At 36.3% G+C, this 18801-nt stretch overlaps 2 protein-coding genes across 3 annotated transcripts in view; both read right to left on the bottom strand.

Moving 5' to 3' along the window:
- LOC122972278 overlaps positions 1-18801 on the bottom strand; it is a 103231-nt gene that overhangs the window by 22144 nt on the left and 62286 nt on the right. The window lies entirely within an intron of this gene.
- On the bottom strand, positions 6313-13252 carry LOC122972274. Of its 2 annotated transcripts, none has more exons than XM_044339270.1 (6): positions 12759-13252; positions 11324-11389; positions 10612-10902; positions 10296-10409; positions 10153-10224; positions 6313-6906 (listed from the first exon to the last, which is right to left on the bottom strand). In XM_044339270.1, the coding sequence occupies exons 2-6, from the start codon at positions 11337-11339 to the stop codon at positions 6605-6607; spliced, it is 795 nt and encodes a 264-aa protein (XP_044195205.1). In that variant the 5' UTR covers positions 11340-11389; positions 12759-13252; the 3' UTR covers positions 6313-6604. The 2 variants fall into 2 exon arrangements, with proteins under 2 accessions (XP_044195205.1, XP_044195206.1); XM_044339271.1 differs by having other exon boundaries at positions 10612-10899.

Below are 18801 nucleotides of genomic sequence, written 5' to 3'. Positions count from 1 at the left end.
ACACACACACACACACACACACACACACACACAGGTTAGTACTTGTGAGGACTCTCATTGATGTGATGCATTCTCAACCTTAGACACATTAAATCTAACCCACCTTACATCTAAATCCTTCCCCTCAGACTCTTCCTGAAAAGAATGAATAACCTGTTTTGCATGTAGATGTTGACAGAGTGAATTTGACATCCCACATTCCTAAAACCTCATTTTGGTGTAACTATCTGAAATCCTGTTTAAAAACACATCAACACTGAAGACTTTGCTCTGAGAAATATTGAGAGATCAATGAAGGAAACCTTGTAAATTTCAGACCAATCGTATCAAGGCAAAGCTCCTACTGAGTCTAATAAACAGTCAAAAACTACAGACTTCAGATCATTTATCATCATTATAGATTATATTGTTTTTAACCATAATGTCTGCTAGTTTTCCCTTCAGCTGTGCTGCTCCTGCGAGGTGCAGACAGGTAGAACTCAGCATCACACCTGTCAATCATCTCAGGTGATCAGCTGGTCAACATGTCGTCGTTCTGGGGAGAACATGATGAACTCACCTGTGCAGATCTCTGGTGATTTGATTAGTCACTCTTCATGTTTTCTCTCCTTCACACTGTTCATATGCTGATGTGAAGGTAACATCTGTCCAGTCTGTCACTGTTCAACCCAACAGTTTCCACCATGAAGCCTCCACATCAGTCTTGGCCCTGTGCATATATACATTAACAACCTCTACAAACCTGAGTCACATTTACTGTCTGCTTAAACACACTAGAGAGTAAAATCACTTCTGATTTACCTGAACAGGTAAACATGGTAATACTCTGGCACCTTATTAAGTATGGTGGCAATTGTCCTTTTATCACCATGATGCTCTGTACAGCCAGGTACCACCATGATAATCACTGAAGTAATCTGGTACTACTGTAGTACACTAATGTACTGTATGTACTACAGTTTAATGTAGGTCTATACAATCAGATCTGATGCTGTGACTCCTTCATAAAATACTTAACAGGAAGAATTAAGAAAATACTTTTATATAAAACAAATATATTTTAGAAAATGTATAAGTTTAGAGGTTTCTTGAATTGTTGGAGTTGGAGAGTAAATTACATCTTCAGCTGACACTGAAAAACTACTGATTACTGCTAAAACCTTCACAGACATGATTTCAGATATATATATATATATATATATATATATATATATATATATATATATATATATATATACATATGTTGTATTAGCAGAGAGACACAGAGCTCAGAGAGACTGTAATCTCACCCTGGACTTAGTCTCTGGTTCCTGCTGTAAACATTCACAGGCTGCATCCTCTCTACAGAGAACAAATGAACATTTTAACCTTTTAGACAATGTTAAGAACAAGGAGTCTTTACTGTGTTTCAGCTGAGGGAGCCTTCAGACAGGATCAGGAAGATCGATCCAAATAAGATGAAGGTGTTGTTTTTTCAGCAGATCCAAAGAATCTACTTAGATTTGTTTCAGCACACAAGCAAAATATAATATTCTCAAAAGGAGCTAAACTATGAAAAACACAAAGTCACAACAAATCTGAAAATCCTCAAAATCTACCTTCTTCCTTCCTTACAAGAGATTTTATACTCCTAAATAACAGCAGGTTTTCTTTAATCTCATCATATCAACATAGTACACAAATTAACAGATTTTAAGAGATTTTGCAAAACATCTTAGAGGTAAACTCGTACGTCATCTCGTATCTTCATGTGTCTTAAAACTCAAGCAGCAACGCTCAGAGTTTACTGACCAAATAAGGAAACAAGACAGTTTGACAGTGTGAGCAGAGGTGAAGGAGGTTAGAACAAATGTCACGTCAGCTTTTAGATGTGAGAGGCCACAATATGTCTTTAGGTACAAAAACAGGCTCCTACTTCCTGTCTCAGGCACAATGTGAGCTGCACAGTTAGCACGTACTGAAAACCACAAACTTTCACTGAGGGGTCACAGTGGAAAGTCTCCACCCTCAATAATACAAACAATATTTCTAAAAACGCTTGTTATCTAAAAACATTATATAAAATTATTATCAAAAACAGTAAAAAGAGATTATAAAAGTAAAAAAGGGTTATCAAAAACACTTCCTTAAAACACACATTATCATAATAATACTTAAAAAAGAGACGATTGATGATACTTGAGTATATTTAAAACTCTCATATTAATGCAACAACTTAAGCAAATTAAAGTCTAAAAACTGAAAACAGATTTGTGTATCAGAACTTTGTTTTTTCTTCTTTCCTCTCCCATTAATCATCTCACCACCCCTCAGATTTATCTGCTGACCCTTTGGAGGGGCCCGACCCCTAGGTTGGGAACCACTGGACTAAACTAGCTAACTGTATATAAAGTAGTGTAAACTAGCTCCACCTCCAGCAGCTACAACAGTAACATGCTGCTCTAACACTGATGCTTCACTATTAATAATCTAATGATGTCATATATAATAATATATCAGTCAGAGGGACCAAACCACTACTTTTACTGCAATACTTTAACTACATCAAGCTCATAATACTTATGTACTTTTACTGCAATACTTTAACTACATCAAGCTCATAATACTTATGTACTTTTACTGCAATACTTTAACTACATCAAGCTCATAATACTTATGTACTTTTACTGCAATACTTTAACTACATCAAGCTCATAATACTTATGTACTTTTACTGCAATACTTTAACTACATCAAGCTCATAATACTTATGTACTTTTACTGCAATACTTGACACAATGGACAATATAAAATGGAGTCTGACAGAATACTTTCACCTTTACTTCCTGTTTGTTCCTCACCCCTCACTTCTTCTTCTTTACTGGAAGTCACGTGTGTGTGTGTGTGTGTGTGTGCGTGTGTGTGTGTATTTAACATTTATTTATGTCTTTTCTAATATTTTATGATCCTGTGTGTTCTTCATTATGATTTTATTTTGGAGAGTAAATTACACCTTCGGCTGACACTGAAAAACTATATATATATATATATATATATATATATATAGATATATATAGATATAGATATCTATATATATATAGATATATATATATGTTGTATTAGCAGATGCTAAACAGTCTTTAAAGTCTGTTTGGGAACCATAAGACTTGTAAGAATAAGCAGAACTATTACTAATGAACTGAACCCCATAAACACCTTTAATAACTATGGCTGAAGATCATTTTTCTGTACATACATCAGAAACTCTACGTCCTTCTTACAATTCAAACTTTTACACAAATATTTCCTTCTGAATAAAGATTGTAAACATTAACGTCTCAACAGTCGACCTTATTGTTCCCTCTGAACTCTGTATAACTTGTTAGTCTACATGTAAAATATGTTTACTCTTGTTACTCTGTGCTTAATGTTGTATTCTTGGAGGTGACTTTCTTCTGCTGTTTCCTACTAAAATAACATAAAAACTGACTGAAATGAAATGAAGACTTGTGGATGTTTTTTATTCATGTGCATGAAGACATTCTGCTCTGTTCAGTGCAGCAGACCAGACACACGTTGGAGAATTCAAAACTACTTTCAGGACTTTTTTAATTAATCTGTGCTTTCAGTTAATGGATTCAATAATAAATGACACTAAAGCCAAATGACCCATCTCATCATTACCGTGAACGTTTGACCCTCGCAGGCCTCCGTCCATCTACATGCGGCTGATAATGGAAGTGAACTGGGAGGTCTGGTTCAGGTTAGTTCTGCTGTTTTCAGTTTAGGTTTTAATCTGTGACCACGAGACAAACAACAACCTGCTGGATCCAATATTTATTTATATCAATCTATCAAAAACTAATTATGATGCAAATGATTATTGTGTCTTTTTTCTGTTAATACACTAACGCTACTTAAATCACAGAGCCAGAAATATTGATTTGCATCTTCACTAATCGTCCTGATTGATGTTTGAATCCTGCATCTTCTCAGGAGAATATTGACTGTAAATACAAATATAGATTAAATCATTAATAGGTATTTGTAAACCCTGAGTACGGTCTGCAGGTTAAGAAGGGAGGGCAGCAGCCTGCGAGGCGAAACCCGGGGCAAAGAAAGGCTGCAGACCAACGGCTGCTGTTCGTGAGGCTTCATCACTGCGAGCGTCTGGATTCTCACAGAGACGATAAACTGAAACCGTCTTCACACTTCAGTCTGTGTGTTGAAGATTTATTGATGAAATGACACAAGGACAAACTTTAAAAACCTGCTGCTGTAATACTGTCACTGAGGTCAAAGGTCACCACATGTGAAAACAACAGATATGTTACATATCAACATGTCAATCAACACGTTTCCTGTTCCTGTCGTCACTTATTGTTCCATTAGTGTCGATGTGTTTGCAGTCGTACGTTAAGACTCATTTTCACTTTTTACTCATTTTCACTTAGAAATCCAGGATTTGTTTGTTTGTTTGTTTGTTTATAATCCAACTTCTCCTGGATTTCAGTTTCTTAAATAAATACCAATAATAAATTTACAGGTTTTATTGTGTCAGAATAAAAACTGAAGATAACGAGCCGTCGTAGCTTCGCTGCTTTTTATTGTCCTGACATTTCACACAAGACGTCACTGAGTTCATAACGGTAACTCCAGGACTTTCCAGGTCATTACAGGACTTTCAAGGTCTGTCTTAGAAGTCCATCTTTACCTGAAATTCTTCTGTCCTCCCACTGAAAAGCAACAGACGCAGATATGAAAACTCCTGCTGTTGGTACCTGGAATCTCTCTCCAAAGTTCAAAATATTCCAGGACATTCCAGGACTGTTTCAGTCTTTGTCGGGACAGAAGCTGAGTGAGTTTTAAAAAGCAGCTCAGAGAGAAATGAGGCTGAAAATGAATTTGTAAAACATGAAAAAACAGAAAATGTGAGAGGAGAATCTGCTGGTTTCCAATAATAAATGACTGACGAATAAATATGAACTCAGGTGGAAATGGAAATCTATAAATAGACCAAATTACACAGACAATTCTTTCCTGGAAACTTTGAAGAAATTAATAAGAAATTATAAGAATAATGGAGCTTTAAAATAAGACATAACCAAAAACTCAGATGGCGTCCTGGTGGTCCAGTGGTTCGACAAAAACATCTAACAGATTCAATCAAATATGGTTCATTTATACACAAAGACAGAAAAAATAACTACAATAAAAATAGATGTTATACATGAAGCTGAAGCTGCTCTTTGACAATGACCTGCTCACCTTTTATGCAGTTTTTACGCAGAGTTGGTGGAGCCCAAAGAGCTGAAAGGAGAGTGAATATTGAACTTATATTCATCTGATGGACACAAACTCTGCTCCAGTGGGATGATCATGTTGATGTGGAGTTTAAAAGCTGCATTCAAATGTCTTAAGTTTCTAAATAAATGCTGATACTGACAGATCTATGATGAGCCTTTATCAGCTGATAGCATCAGACATGTCACAGCTAAAGCACGTGTGGGTTTGGACTGCTCCAATGTGCTTGAAACAAATTTAAATGATTGACAAATATATAAATAATAACCATTTCATTTCAGCAGAAAACATGAATTCATTGGATTTCTTTAAACTAACAAACTGCCAAAGTTTGACTGGATTTGTGTTTTCCAAATGATGATGAAGTTAAGAAAACACTGAAAAACCAGCTGGGCTGAGTTTTTGATTTATTGGTTAATTCTAATTCTATTTTCTTTAAAGATCCTGTATGTTTTACTGTTTCACTGTAATATAAATAATAAATGATTTTAACAGCTGTTTTTAATGTTCTCATATAAAGTCCAGAGATGTTAAACAGAAGGTAAAACTGAGGGAATCAGGGTTGGTGGGATTTTAAAACCATCAATCCCCCAAATTCCTCCAGTTTAAACTCGACACTTTTTACACAGGTTGTTGAGAAAGATGACGAGTCTGTAGGTGGAAACAGGTTGATATTGGGAATGTGTGTCAAACTTTCCACCACTGACCAGAAGACTAATATTATTTTCCAACTCAGTCTTAAAATGAAACTGTTGGAAGGAGACTTGTAGGTTTTCTGCTCAGCAGCTGGATGCTGTTGGTGGTTTTGTTATGAGGAGAGCTGTTAATAATGTACATGGAGCAAGAGGAAGAACATTTATTCCTTCAGATGTTCTCAGTATCGATGGTTTCTTTGTATCTTGAGATCTTTTGATACTGACTGGATTCAAACCTGCACTGATTGCAATCAAAAGTTCTCATCACCTGAAAATAAGAAACAGCCACAGTGGTGATAATTTGGGACATAAATGTGATTTATTAACCCTTAAAGTTCCAACATTACACATATTCAGTAATCTCACAGCTGCATGTTCCAGTATTTAATGAGTCAAACAGGATACGTCTTCAACTTATATGATTCATTTACAGAACAGAGCACAGAGTCGACTTCTAAATGAAACCTTTTGTTCAAACATTCTGAAAACAGACTTTAGTTGTTCATACTATTATTTATTAGCCTGAACTCTGCTGCAGCACAGTGTTGTGAGTTTTAAGATTCTTACAAAATGTTTAACAATAGAGAAACACCTGAGAACTGAAGATGTTGGTGGGAGACTTTCTGCTACTGTAACTTCAGCTCTGTTGAAAGAAATTTATCCACCTCACAGAGAGCAGCGATCAGAGCTGAACTGGCTTTTGGCCCTTTTTTTCGCACCATGTCGATCACCAGTCCTGCTTTTTCTTGTATCTCTCTGTTCGGTGTTCTGGCAGAATCCATTTCACCATCATTTATGATCTCACGCTCCAGGAGTATATCCAGCAGCTGGCGTAGAACAGCTTCAGACACTCTGGCAATAAACTGTCTCCGAACAGACTTCAGCTTCTCGTCTGCAGGGACACTCGGAGTCTCTGCCGGACCAGGACCTGGAAGATGAAGAAGTACCTGTGTTCAGTAAGCAGCTCTGATTTAGAGCTGCAAATAAGGATTATTTTCTTTACTGATTGTTTTTCAATTAAGTGATTAATTGATTGGTTTATAAATGCCAAAAAATGTCCATCCCAGTCAAAAGCGACATCTTCAAATGTCTTGTTTTGTCCAAAACCCAAAGATATCAGCTTACAATGATAGAAAAAAGATAAAAGCATAAGACATTAGAGAAGCAGCGACTAGGTAATATTTGAGAGATTCCTCTTTGAGCTGGCCTCCATGAACTCTAGAAAACTCTTAAGACATCTCTTTATTTTTCAACCAAATATATCCATATTTAGTCTTTTATTGCAACAAGTTAATTCGTTTCTGTTTTATTAGTAACATTAAGTTTTGTATTTCCACATATAGTGATTTAATTTTGAAGTAAACACGTACAGTATTTTATTTTGAAGTAAACGCAGTTGAAGATTTGAGCGTAGTCAGACTAAACTTTATTCGACACTCAACTTAAATTATTACAAGCCAAGTAAAGCCTGAATCCTCAACTTGAACTCCTGAAGAAGAAAACAGCGCTTGAAACTGAACCTCTACCTGCTCTCTGAGAGCAATACTGCGAACTAGAAGATAAATCGGCATAAAGACTCTTTCAGAGCAGCCTGAAATCACTTGATTCTCTACACCTACGAAGATGAGCCACAGCCTACAGCTGATCCGAGCTCTTTCACTTCAACACCGCTGGTGATGCTGCATCAGACAACGCTGGACCTGCCGAGATGACACCTCTACCACGACGAAACACCTCAACAGTGAGGCATAACATGGCTTTGTGATCAAGGGTTGATGTTGAATAAAGGTTGAAAATAAAAGAGTTTATTTAGAGAGGTTGAATTAGCTTTCCCTTAGCATTCCCCGGTGCAATACTGATGTAGCCTCGAGCCACTCTTGCTGAATCATTTTCTTTATTATTTTATTATCATTCTTAGGCTTTATTTATTTATTTATTTATTCTACTTTCTTTTTATTTGTTATTTTCTGTATATTATCTGTATTATCTATACTTTATCATGTATCTTCAAGACGTTTAGCTATTAATAAATGTCTTCATTTATCCTAAAAGTGTTTGGTTGTTTCCTTGAACTGCAGTGAACAGAGGTCACTGTTTGGGAAGAACTTATGATTATGAGACTGATTCATTGATTAAACTGAATAAGGGTTAGTGCTCCCTCCTGGCATTAACAGATCCTAACCAAAAAGGAGGTGGTGCCCTAATGACGAGGTAATTCATTAATAAAGTATTAATACTCCTACATCAGTCATGGGTTTGTCTTAAATACATACTGTACATTTTAAAATCCCTTTAACAGTGTCACAAAAGTAGTCACTCCATGCATATATTTATTTAATTATTACAAATTTTAATTTGAGTCCCTGCCCCTCCAACATCCTCTGCACATCCCTGAATACAAAATTTCTAATATTAGGGATAATATTGTGGCTTCCTCTGCTGGTGGGTGCGACCTCTCTTCTTCTACAGTCTTAACTCAGTGCCATGCTGTCCACACTCTGTCCAACTTTGCTCTTGTTCAACGTAGTGAACTACAGGAAGTGGTGCAGAAGTAAAGTTTGGCAACTTGTGCTATTGGCCCAATGCCTATTAAGTTGTTCAAAAATGTTCTCAGCTGTTTGGTAGATGATGTCCTTGAGATTGTAAATGCCTCCCGACTCTCTGGAATCTTCCCCACAGATCTCAAACATGCTATTATAACACCTTTGTTGAAAAAGAGTAATCTTGATCCATGTGTACTACAGAGAACTACAGATCAATCTCAAACTATCCATTCCTGGGGAAAATTCTTGAAAAGGTTGTATACCAACAATAACATATGTATCTGTTATCTAACAATTTGTTTGACATTTACCAGTCTGGTTTTAGAGTCACCCACAACACAGAAACTGCCCTGGTCAGAGTTGTTAACAATCTTAAAATTAGCTTAGACAACCATAAAGTCTCTATTCTTGTACTTTCTAACCTCAGTGCAGCCTTCGACACTGCTGACCATATAATTCTTCTTCTTCAGCGCCTAGAACTTAGAGGCAGAATTCTTAATTCTTCCTCTCTTACTGGAAGATCTTTTTCTGTTTCTATTGGTAACTTTGAATCAGTTGAAGTCAGCACTCCATATGGAGTTCCTCAAAGGTCAATTCTCAGTTCACTGCTGTGTAATTTGTATATGTTCCCACTTGGGTCTATGATTCACCAACACAATATTGGATATCACTCCTACGCTTATGACACAGTTATACATATCTGTTTCTGGCAAAGAATTATTCTAAAAAGTCAAGAACAAGAACATATTTCAGTCAAGTCAAGTAAGGCAACACATCATCTTTCCCAAAAGTCAAAATAGATCAGAACAAAGCAGAAAAAAATACCAGAAAATTCTAAAAATGTCTATTATAGTTCCCCAGAATGCAAGGTGATGTCTTCAAATGTCTTTTTTTTCTGACCACCAGACCAAAACCCCAAAATATTGAGTTCACAATGATGTAAAACAGAGAAAAACAGGAAGTGGCTCTGTCCAAAAGTAACACAATCCACCTAACAGCACCTGCAATGCTCACTGATTAACATGTTATATCTCATTTGTTTAATCTGTACAAAAACTGAAGTGTAAAAATAACAATCCCACTATAAAGGGAGTTTTCAGATTTTATGTTAAAATAATCTAAGCTAAGTGGCTGCTGGCTGTAGCTTCATGTTTACTGTACAGACATGAGAGACATACAGTAGATATCTGAATATCTCACTATCTGACAGAATTTCTCTGCCAGAGTAAGCATATTTTACAAAATGTCAAACCTTACTTTAGTGCAAATAAATGTTTGAAATTTCTAAGACCAGCTTAAGACTGATATTAGGGCTCAGACCAAGATGGACCTGTCACTTCTTAAGGCTGCATCAGACCTTCAGACATTAGATCTGTATGAAAAACTGCAGCCCTCTCCTTCATCTGAATGGAGGCAATGTAGTGAGATCCAGAAACATAAAGACACTTCCAGAAAAAGACGAAAAAGTTGAACCTGGCTCAAGTTTTGTTGCAACTAAATGGGAAGTCGTCCAGCAAGAAGCTGTGTGGACAAATCACATACATGCAAACACACATTCCTGGTGGATTCCTTTGTAACATGAACGCTGTAACCAAATGTGATGAAAGTAAGAGGAAGTAAAAACGACTCACGTTGGGGCTGCAGAGCACCACAGACATCTGCAGTGTCATAGTTTAATGCTTCTTTTGAAGAAGTGACCGAACCTGCAGAAGAAGAAAAACATCAGGAGAGCCCAAATCCAATGTCTACTCACTCACTTAATTCATATATCTACCTGGGTTAGTTGAGGTGATGTTAATGTTTATGTTGCCAATCTTAGAACCGGTGATGGAAGGAGCGACCACGTTGCTTCCACTCTGAGCGGAACAGCTGCGTTGGTGGGAAGTGACTACGAAAGAAACCACAAAAGTTATTTCAGCAGTTTTCTAACAAAAACACAGAACATGAAAAAATGACAAATCAATCTCTAACATTATTTTACATGTTTTTGTTAACACATTACTATTAATAGAACACTGTAACTCATAACTCATGTAATAATGTATGAAATGCATGTGACTCTGCTTTTCAGATTCCTTCCACTAACTTACCTTTTGGTCCTGAGGGGAGGTTTTGTAAACGCTGCACCAGATCATTCCTGTTGATCTTTTCTAAAACCTTCATGGTGACCTGCAGAGCTCCATGATCCTGATATGTCTGTACCATTAGATCCACTGTGTCCCGCCTTCTTGCTTTCTCCAGCTGAGCCACTGGGATGCCTTTAAAGCCCTCCAGGATGTCATCCTGCTCCAGGAACCACTTGAACTTCTTAAACTCATTTTCTTTCAAATCTTCCAGAGTTTTCAAGAGCTCCTCTTTAAGTTTCACCATTATGCCTCCTGCTGAAAATAAGAGACATTTTAAATATGAAGGACATGTATTCAGTTCTCATCTTATGACACTTTACCAGTATGACTTCTGTACATGTTCATGTTAAATGTAAATCATCTACTGCTTGAACAAACAGGTCACAACTTTGGTTATTTTCATAGTTTCAGTCTTTCACCGCTGCAGAACTCATGATAATCCACATTATCACATGAATTCTAGCTGAACACATTTACATCCTCTGAGAAAGCAAACAACAAACATTTTGCAGCAACGTTCCAAGTGTGAGGCTTTTGGTGTCTTTACTTCATATTAAATGATTATATTTCATATTTACAGTACTTTCAGTGGACAGTATCATGTTTTTATGAAGTGCTGCTCTCTGCTGGTATTACAGCACATTTAAGGATAAACTTATATTTTTATCTCACATACCTCTACAGGAGTTCATGAATGGTCAGCTGATAACGTTGGACGCTGAGCTGTTTGTCCTGCGAAAACCTGAAGGGAAAATAATAATGATGAGATTCTACACTTCACCATTTTCATTCCTGGTGCTTAAACAGGAGGTCAGAGGTCAGCTGCTGATCATGAGCCAACAGGCATACAGTGGGCTCTTCTCATTTCTCTATTTCCTGCCTCCTCGTCTCCTCCGTCCTCCTGTCTGTGACCCAGAAATCAATCTCAGCGTGTCGTGTTTAAGGACGTCTCAATTCCTAAAATGGATCTCGAGGAGAGAGGAGGTTTGCTGGAGGAGCTCAACTTTTAATGCAATGAAACACGACGTCATCCAGCAAGACAAATCACAAACATACAAACACACATATGGCGAGAGGCCACAATATGTCTTTAGGTACAAAAACAGGCTCCTACTTCCTGTTTCAGGCTCAGTGTGAGCTGCACAGCCAGCACTTAGTGAAAACTACAAACTGTCATTTAGGAGTCAGAGCAAACTTATTCCCACAGTGGAAAGTCTCTGATCTACTCAATAATACAAACAATATTTCTGAAAAAGCTTGTTATCTAAAAACATTATAAAAAAAATATTTTCACGGTAAAAAGAGATTATAAAAGTAAAAAGGGTCCTTAAAAACACGATCTTAAAACACACATTATCATAATAATACTTAAAAAAGAGACGATTGATGATACTTGAGTATATTTAAAAGGCAAAAACATCTTAATTTCAGTTACAAGCACTCTTATATTAATGCAACAACTCAGTGAGTGACATGTCCACAGTCTGAACAACCCTGACCCCAAATTTCTGACAATTTATATATATATATATATATATATGTGTGTGTGTGTGTGTGTGTGTGTGTGTGTGTGTGTATATATATATATACACACACACACACATATATATATATATATATATATGTGTGTGTGTGTGTATATATATATACACACACACACATATATATATATATATATATATATATATATATATATATATATATATATATACACACAGTCACATCAAGTAAAAGAAAACAAAAGAAAGAAAGAAAACAGATGGCCTTCAAAGCTGTACATATCAAATGAAAATGACATCAGTTTATTAAATCTACTTTAAAAATAGTTTATATGTGTTATTTTTTATTTGAATACTTTATTTACACTTGAGTTTAGATTCTGGAGCGAAGAGAAACCAACCCTGATCAGACTCTGATCTCTCTGTTTGAACTGCAGCAGTGAGTCACGTTAGAAACCAGGAAAAGAACAAAGGAAACAATGTTTGAAGACGTCAACGCTGTGCTGTCATATTTTTCAGTTTAATTAATTAAACAATTAATCAGTAAAATAATCAGCAGATTGATCAATAATGACAGTAATCATTATTTGCAGCTCTAATATTAACACTCACCCTGCCTCAGACTGTTTCCTCCTTCTGATCTGTCGACTTTAAAATGGAGTCTGACTGAATACTTTCACTTTACTCCCTGTTTGCTCCTCCCGCCTTCTTCTTTACTGGAAGTCACGTGTGTGACTCAAGTCAAATATTAACAGACAGTATAAATCTTTATCAGCTGGATCATAAAGTCTGATGTGTGTCTTTTATTCCAACAAGGAAATAAAAAGTACTGAGATGCATCAATGCAAAAAGTTTTCTGGCTGTTTTCTTGCTGTTAGGTACAAACAGACTCAGACTTCCTCATGGTACTAAAAACTGTTATTTTACAGTAAACGTGTGTTCTGTGTCATCAGATGAAGTCAAACAGATAAATCTGCATCTACAGTCCACAGGGAGACTAAACTAGACCCTCTGACAGTGAAATAATGATCATAATACTGTAACACTCAGGCTGCATCACCAGTGTTCCTCTGACAGCAACAACTGTCAGACTTCCTGTCCAATTCCTCACCTCAGTATACATGAACAAAAAGAAAAAATCACCTTGTTCTTTATCAGTAATAATATATATAACAGTCTTAGCTGTAGGTTAATATCGTAACCAAAACGGGGCGGCTGTGGCTCAGGAGGTAGAGCGGGTCGTCCACTAATCGGAACATCGGCGGTTCGATTCCTGGCTCCTCCAGTCCCCGTGCCGATGTGTCCTTTGGCAAGACACTTAACTCTAAATTGCTCCTGATGGCTGTGCCATCAGTGTATGAATGTGTGTGTGAATGGTTAGCTTCCTCTGATGGGCAGGTTGGGACCTTGCATGGTAGCCCCTGTACCCATTCAGCATATGAATGGGTGAATGTGATTTGTAGTGTAAAAAGCGCTTTGAGTGGTCAGAAGACTAGAAAGGTGCTATACAAGTACAGTCCATATATCAGTTATTCAATATAGTTTCTATTACCAGTACTAGTGCTACTACTATCTTTACTGGTAGTCCTAGAATAGCAATAGTGTTCCTCAGTGGTGGCGGTACCATCTCCAGGGGGCATTCATAGAACATTGGGGGGCGCTGGAAGCAATATTTTTGAAAGGGAGGCTTTGAGGTGTTTGTGTCTGTTTTTAATGATAGTTTAGTTCTACATTCAAATGCACATTTTCACTATTTCATCATTAGATTTCTGGGTTTTCCTATGTTGTGCTTCTAAAACTCAGGTGACCTACGCTCAACACTGTACCTGAACGCCTCCTGTGTAGACACGGGGAGTCTCTACTGCGGTTTGCTGTCATTTATGGTCACACTAGCTTCTGTCCTCTGCTCTGCTCTATATGTCATGTTTGTGTTTAGCTTAGTTTGTATTCTAGCGTGTGTTAATAACTTTGCTTCTGGCTGAAACACCTCCTCTCAACCAGCAGCAGAGGGAGGAGGAGGAGGACAGGATGAAGATACTGACTGATGTCTGAGTTCTTCATTCTTTCTAAACTTCATTCAGTAATTTAATGTCAGGAATATTATTTATTTTAATATAATAATCCTGTACTGAATTTATTCTTTTTAAAATAATAATTCAAAACAGCCCAACTCTTTAGTAATGAAAAAGAATTGATAAGAGTATTGATAAATACTCTTATTTCTTTCTTCTGGTGTTTCGTTCAATGAGGTCAACAGAGCAACATAACTCATCACTATGACAACCATCTCTACTGTTATCAGATCATTTTAACACCTGCAGACACAAACATGGTGAAAACTGTTGGTTACCTTTAGATGCTGAAAATAATCTGAATCAGCTGATGAGTGAAGGTGAAATTAATCAGCAGCTTCAACAGGAAACCAACCAGAAGAAGAACAAACATGAAACTGACAGCAGGAGGTTTTAAGGTCTGATGATCCATAAACAGTCTCAACTCTGTATTAATCTTTAACCTGAAGTGTCTTTAAGGAAATCTGATGACAGAACAGCAGATCTGAACTCTGGAACAAAAGTCAAATAGTAACAGACGATATACATACATATATAACAGAAAGTATAAATCTTTATCAGTTGGATCATGAAGTTTGATGTTTATCTTTTATTCCAACAAAGAAATAAAAAGTGCTGAGATGCATTAATGCAGTCTGTTGTATCTCTGTGATATGAAACAGGACAAATAAATTATTTGTGGATAAGATGAAGATAAAATTCTAACCACATCTGTCCCTACGGCCACAGTTCAAATCCAATCATTATAAGCCTGTTTTACACATGTGTGGAATCACACCCTAAGACTGAGGTCTATGAACTACCAGTGTCTTTAATCACCGGGTGTGACCATAATATTAAACCACAATAATAAATATTATTATCAGTGTATGAATCAGTATGTGTTTACAGGTCTCTCTTCCTCCTAGGAGATGTTAGTATCACAAAGTCACAACAAATCTGAAAATCTTCAAAATCTACCTTCTTCCTTCCTTACAAGAGATTTTATACTCCTAAATAACAGCAGGTTTTCTTTAATCTCATCATATCAACATAGTACACAAATTAACAGATTTTAACAGATTTTGCAAAACATCTTAGAGGTAAACTCGTACGTCATCTCGTATCTTCATGTGTCTTAAAACTCAAGCAGCAACGCTCAGAGTTTACTGACCAAATAAGGAAACAAGACAGTCTGACAGTGTGAGCAGAGGTGAAGGAGGTTAGAACAAATGTCACGTCAGCTTTTAGATGTGAGAGGCCACAATATGTCTTTAGGTACAAAAAGAGGCTCCTACTTCCTGTTTCAGGCACAATGTGAGCTGCACAGTTAGCACGTACTGAAAACCACAAACTTTCACTGAGGGGTCACAGTGGAAAGTCTCCACCCTCAATAATACAAACAATATTTCTAAAAACGCTTGTTATCTAAAAACATTATATAAAATTATTATCAAAAACAGTAAAAAGAGATTATAAAAGTAAAAAAGGGTTATCAAAAACACTTCCTTAAAACACACATTATCATAATAATACTTAAAAAAGAGACGATTGATGATACTTGAGTATATTTAAAACTCTCATATTAATGCAACAACTTAAGCAAATTAAAGTCTAAAAACTGAAAACAGATTTGTGTATCAGAACTTTGTTTTTTCTTCTTTCCTCTCCCATTAATCATCTCACCACCCCTCAGATTTATCTGCTGACCCTTTGGAGGGGCCCGACCCCTAGGTTGGGAACCACTGGACTAAACTAGCTAACTGTATATAAAGTAGTGTAAACTAGCTCCACCTCCAGCAGCTACAACAGTAACATGCTGCTCTAACACTGATGCTTCACTATTAATAATCTAATGATGTCATATATAATAATATATCAGTCAGAGGGACCAAACCACTACTTTTACTGCAATACTTTAACTACATCAAGCTCATAATACTTATGTACTTTTACTGCAATACTTTAACTACATCAAGCTCATAATACTTATGTACTTTTACTGCAATACTTTAACTACATCAAGCTCATAATACTTATGTACTTTTACTGCAATACTTTAACTACATCAAGCTCATAATACTTATGTACTTTTACTGCAATACTTTAACTACATCAAGCTCATAATACTTATGTACTTTTACTGCAATACTTGACACAATGGACAATATAAAATGGAGTCTGACAGAATACTTTCACCTTTACTTCCTGTTTGTTCCTCACCCCTCCCTTCTTCTTCTTTACTGGAAGTCACGTGTGTGTGTGTGTGTGTGTATATATTTAACATTTATTTATGTCTTTTCTAATATTTTATGATCCTGTGTGTTCTTCATTATGATTTTATTTTGGAGAGTAAATTACACCTTCAGCTGACATGATTTCAGATATATATATATATATATATATATATATATATATATATATATATATATATATATATATATATATATATATATATATATATATATGTTGTATTAGCAGATGCTAAACAGTCTTTAAAGTCTGTTTGGGAACCATAAGACTTGTAAGAATAAGCAGAACTATTACTAATGAACTGAACCCCATAAACACCTTTAATAACTATGGCTGAAGATCATTTTTCTGTACATACATCAGAAACTCTACGTCCTTCTTACAATTCAAACTTTTACACAAATATTTCCTTCTGAATAAAGATTGTAAACATTAACGTCTCAACAGTCGACCTTATTGTTCCCTCTGAACTCTGTATAACTTGTTAGTCTACATGTAAAATATGTTTACTCTTGTTACTCTGTGCTTAATGTTGTATTCTTGGAGGTGACTTTCTTCTGCTGTTTCCTACTAAAATAACATAAAAACTGAACTGAAATGAAATGAAGACTTGTGGATGTTTTTTATTCATGTGCATGAAGACATTCTGCTCTGTTCAGTGCAGCAGACCAGACACACGTTGGAGAATTCAAAACTACTTTCAGGACTTTTTTAATTAATCTGTGCTTTCAGTTAATGGATTCAATAATAAATGACACTAAAGCCAAATGACCCATCTCATCATTACCGTGAACGTTTGACCCTCGCAGGCCTCCGTCCATCTACATGCGGCTGATAATGGAAGTGAACTGGGAGGTCTGGTTCAGGTTAGTTCTGCTGTTTTCAGTTTAGGTTTTAATCTGTGACCACGAGACAAACAACAACCTGCTGGATCCAATATTTATTTATATCAATCTATCAAAAACTAATTATGATGCAAATGATTATTGTGTCTTTTTTCTGTTAATACACTAACGCTACTTAAATCACAGAGCCAGAAATATTGATTTGCATCTTCACTAATCATCCTGATTGATTTTTGAATCCTGCATCTTCACAGGAGAATATTGACTGTAAATACAAATATAGATTAAATCATTAATAGGTATTTGTAAACCCTGAGTACCGTCTGCAGGTTAAGAAGGGAGGGCAGCAGCCTGAGAGGCGAAACCCGGGGCAAAGAAAGGCTGCAGACCAACGGCTGCTGTTCGTGAGGCTTCATCACTGCGAGCGTCTGGATTCCCACAGAGACGATAAACTGAAACCGTCTTCACACTTCAGTCTGTGTGTTGAAGATTTATTGATGAAATGACACAAGGACAAACTTTAAAAACCTGCTGCTGTAATACTGTCACTGAGGTCAAAGGTCACCACGTGTGAAAACAACAGATATGTTACATATCAACATGTCAATCAACACGTTTCCTGTTCCTGTCGTCACTTATTGTTCCATTAGTGTCGATGTGTTTGCAGTCGTACGTTAAGACTCATTTTCACTTTTTACTCATTTTCACTTAGAAATCCAGGATTTGTTTGTTTGTTTGTTTGTTTATAATCCAACTTCTCCTGGATTTCAGTTTCTTAAATAAATACCAATAATAAATTTACAGGTTTTATTGTGTCAGAATAAAAACTGAAGATAACGAGCCGTCGTAGCTTCGCTGCTTTTTATTGTCCTGACGTTTCACACAAGACGTCACTGAGTTCATAACGGTAACTCCAGGACTTTCCAGGTCATTACAGGACTTTCAAGGTCTGTCTTAGAAGTCCATCTTTACCTGAAATTCTTCTGTCCTCCCACTGAAAAGCAACAGACGCAGATATGAAAACTCCTGCTGTTGGTACCTGGAATCTCTCTCCAAAGTTCAAAATATTCCAGGACATTCCAGGACTGTTTCAGTCTTTGTCGGGACAGAAGCTGAGTGAGTTTTAAAAAGCAGCTCAGAGAGAAATGAGGCTGAAAATGAATTTGTAAAACATGAAAAAACAGAAAATGTGAGAGGAGAATCTGCTGGTTTCCAATAATAAATGACTGACGAATAAATATGAACTCAGGTGGAAATGGAAATCTATAAATAGACCAAATTACACAGACAATTCTTTCCTGGAAACTTTCAACAAATTAATAAGAAATTATAAGAATAATGGAGCTTTAAAATAAAACATAACCAAAAACTCAGATGGTGTCCTGGTGGTCCAGTGGTTCGACAAAAACATCTAACAGATTCAATCAAATATGGTTCATTTATACACAAAGACAGAAAAAATAACTACAATAAAAATAGATGTTATACATGAAGCTGAAGCTGCTC

This window comes from Thunnus albacares, chromosome 21, assembly GCF_914725855.1.
Source record: "Thunnus albacares chromosome 21, fThuAlb1.1, whole genome shotgun sequence".
NCBI lineage: Eukaryota > Metazoa > Chordata > Actinopteri > Scombriformes > Scombridae > Thunnus > Thunnus albacares.
Note: the sequence above shows the minus strand (reverse complement) of the source record. Positions and strands in the feature narration are given on the sequence as shown.

What these genes read in the sequence shown, in the direction of transcription:
- LOC122972274 (XM_044339270.1), bottom strand. An exon ending in CATCACCTCAACTAACCCAG is followed by an intron (nt 10,225 to 10,295) that starts GTAGATATATGA and finishes CTTCTTCTGCAG; the next exon opens with GTTCGGTCACTTCTTCAAAA. An exon ending in TGGTGCTCTGCAGCCCCAAC is followed by an intron (nt 6,907 to 10,152) that starts GTGAGTCGTTTT and finishes TTCATCTTCCAG; the next exon opens with GTCCTGGTCCGGCAGAGACT.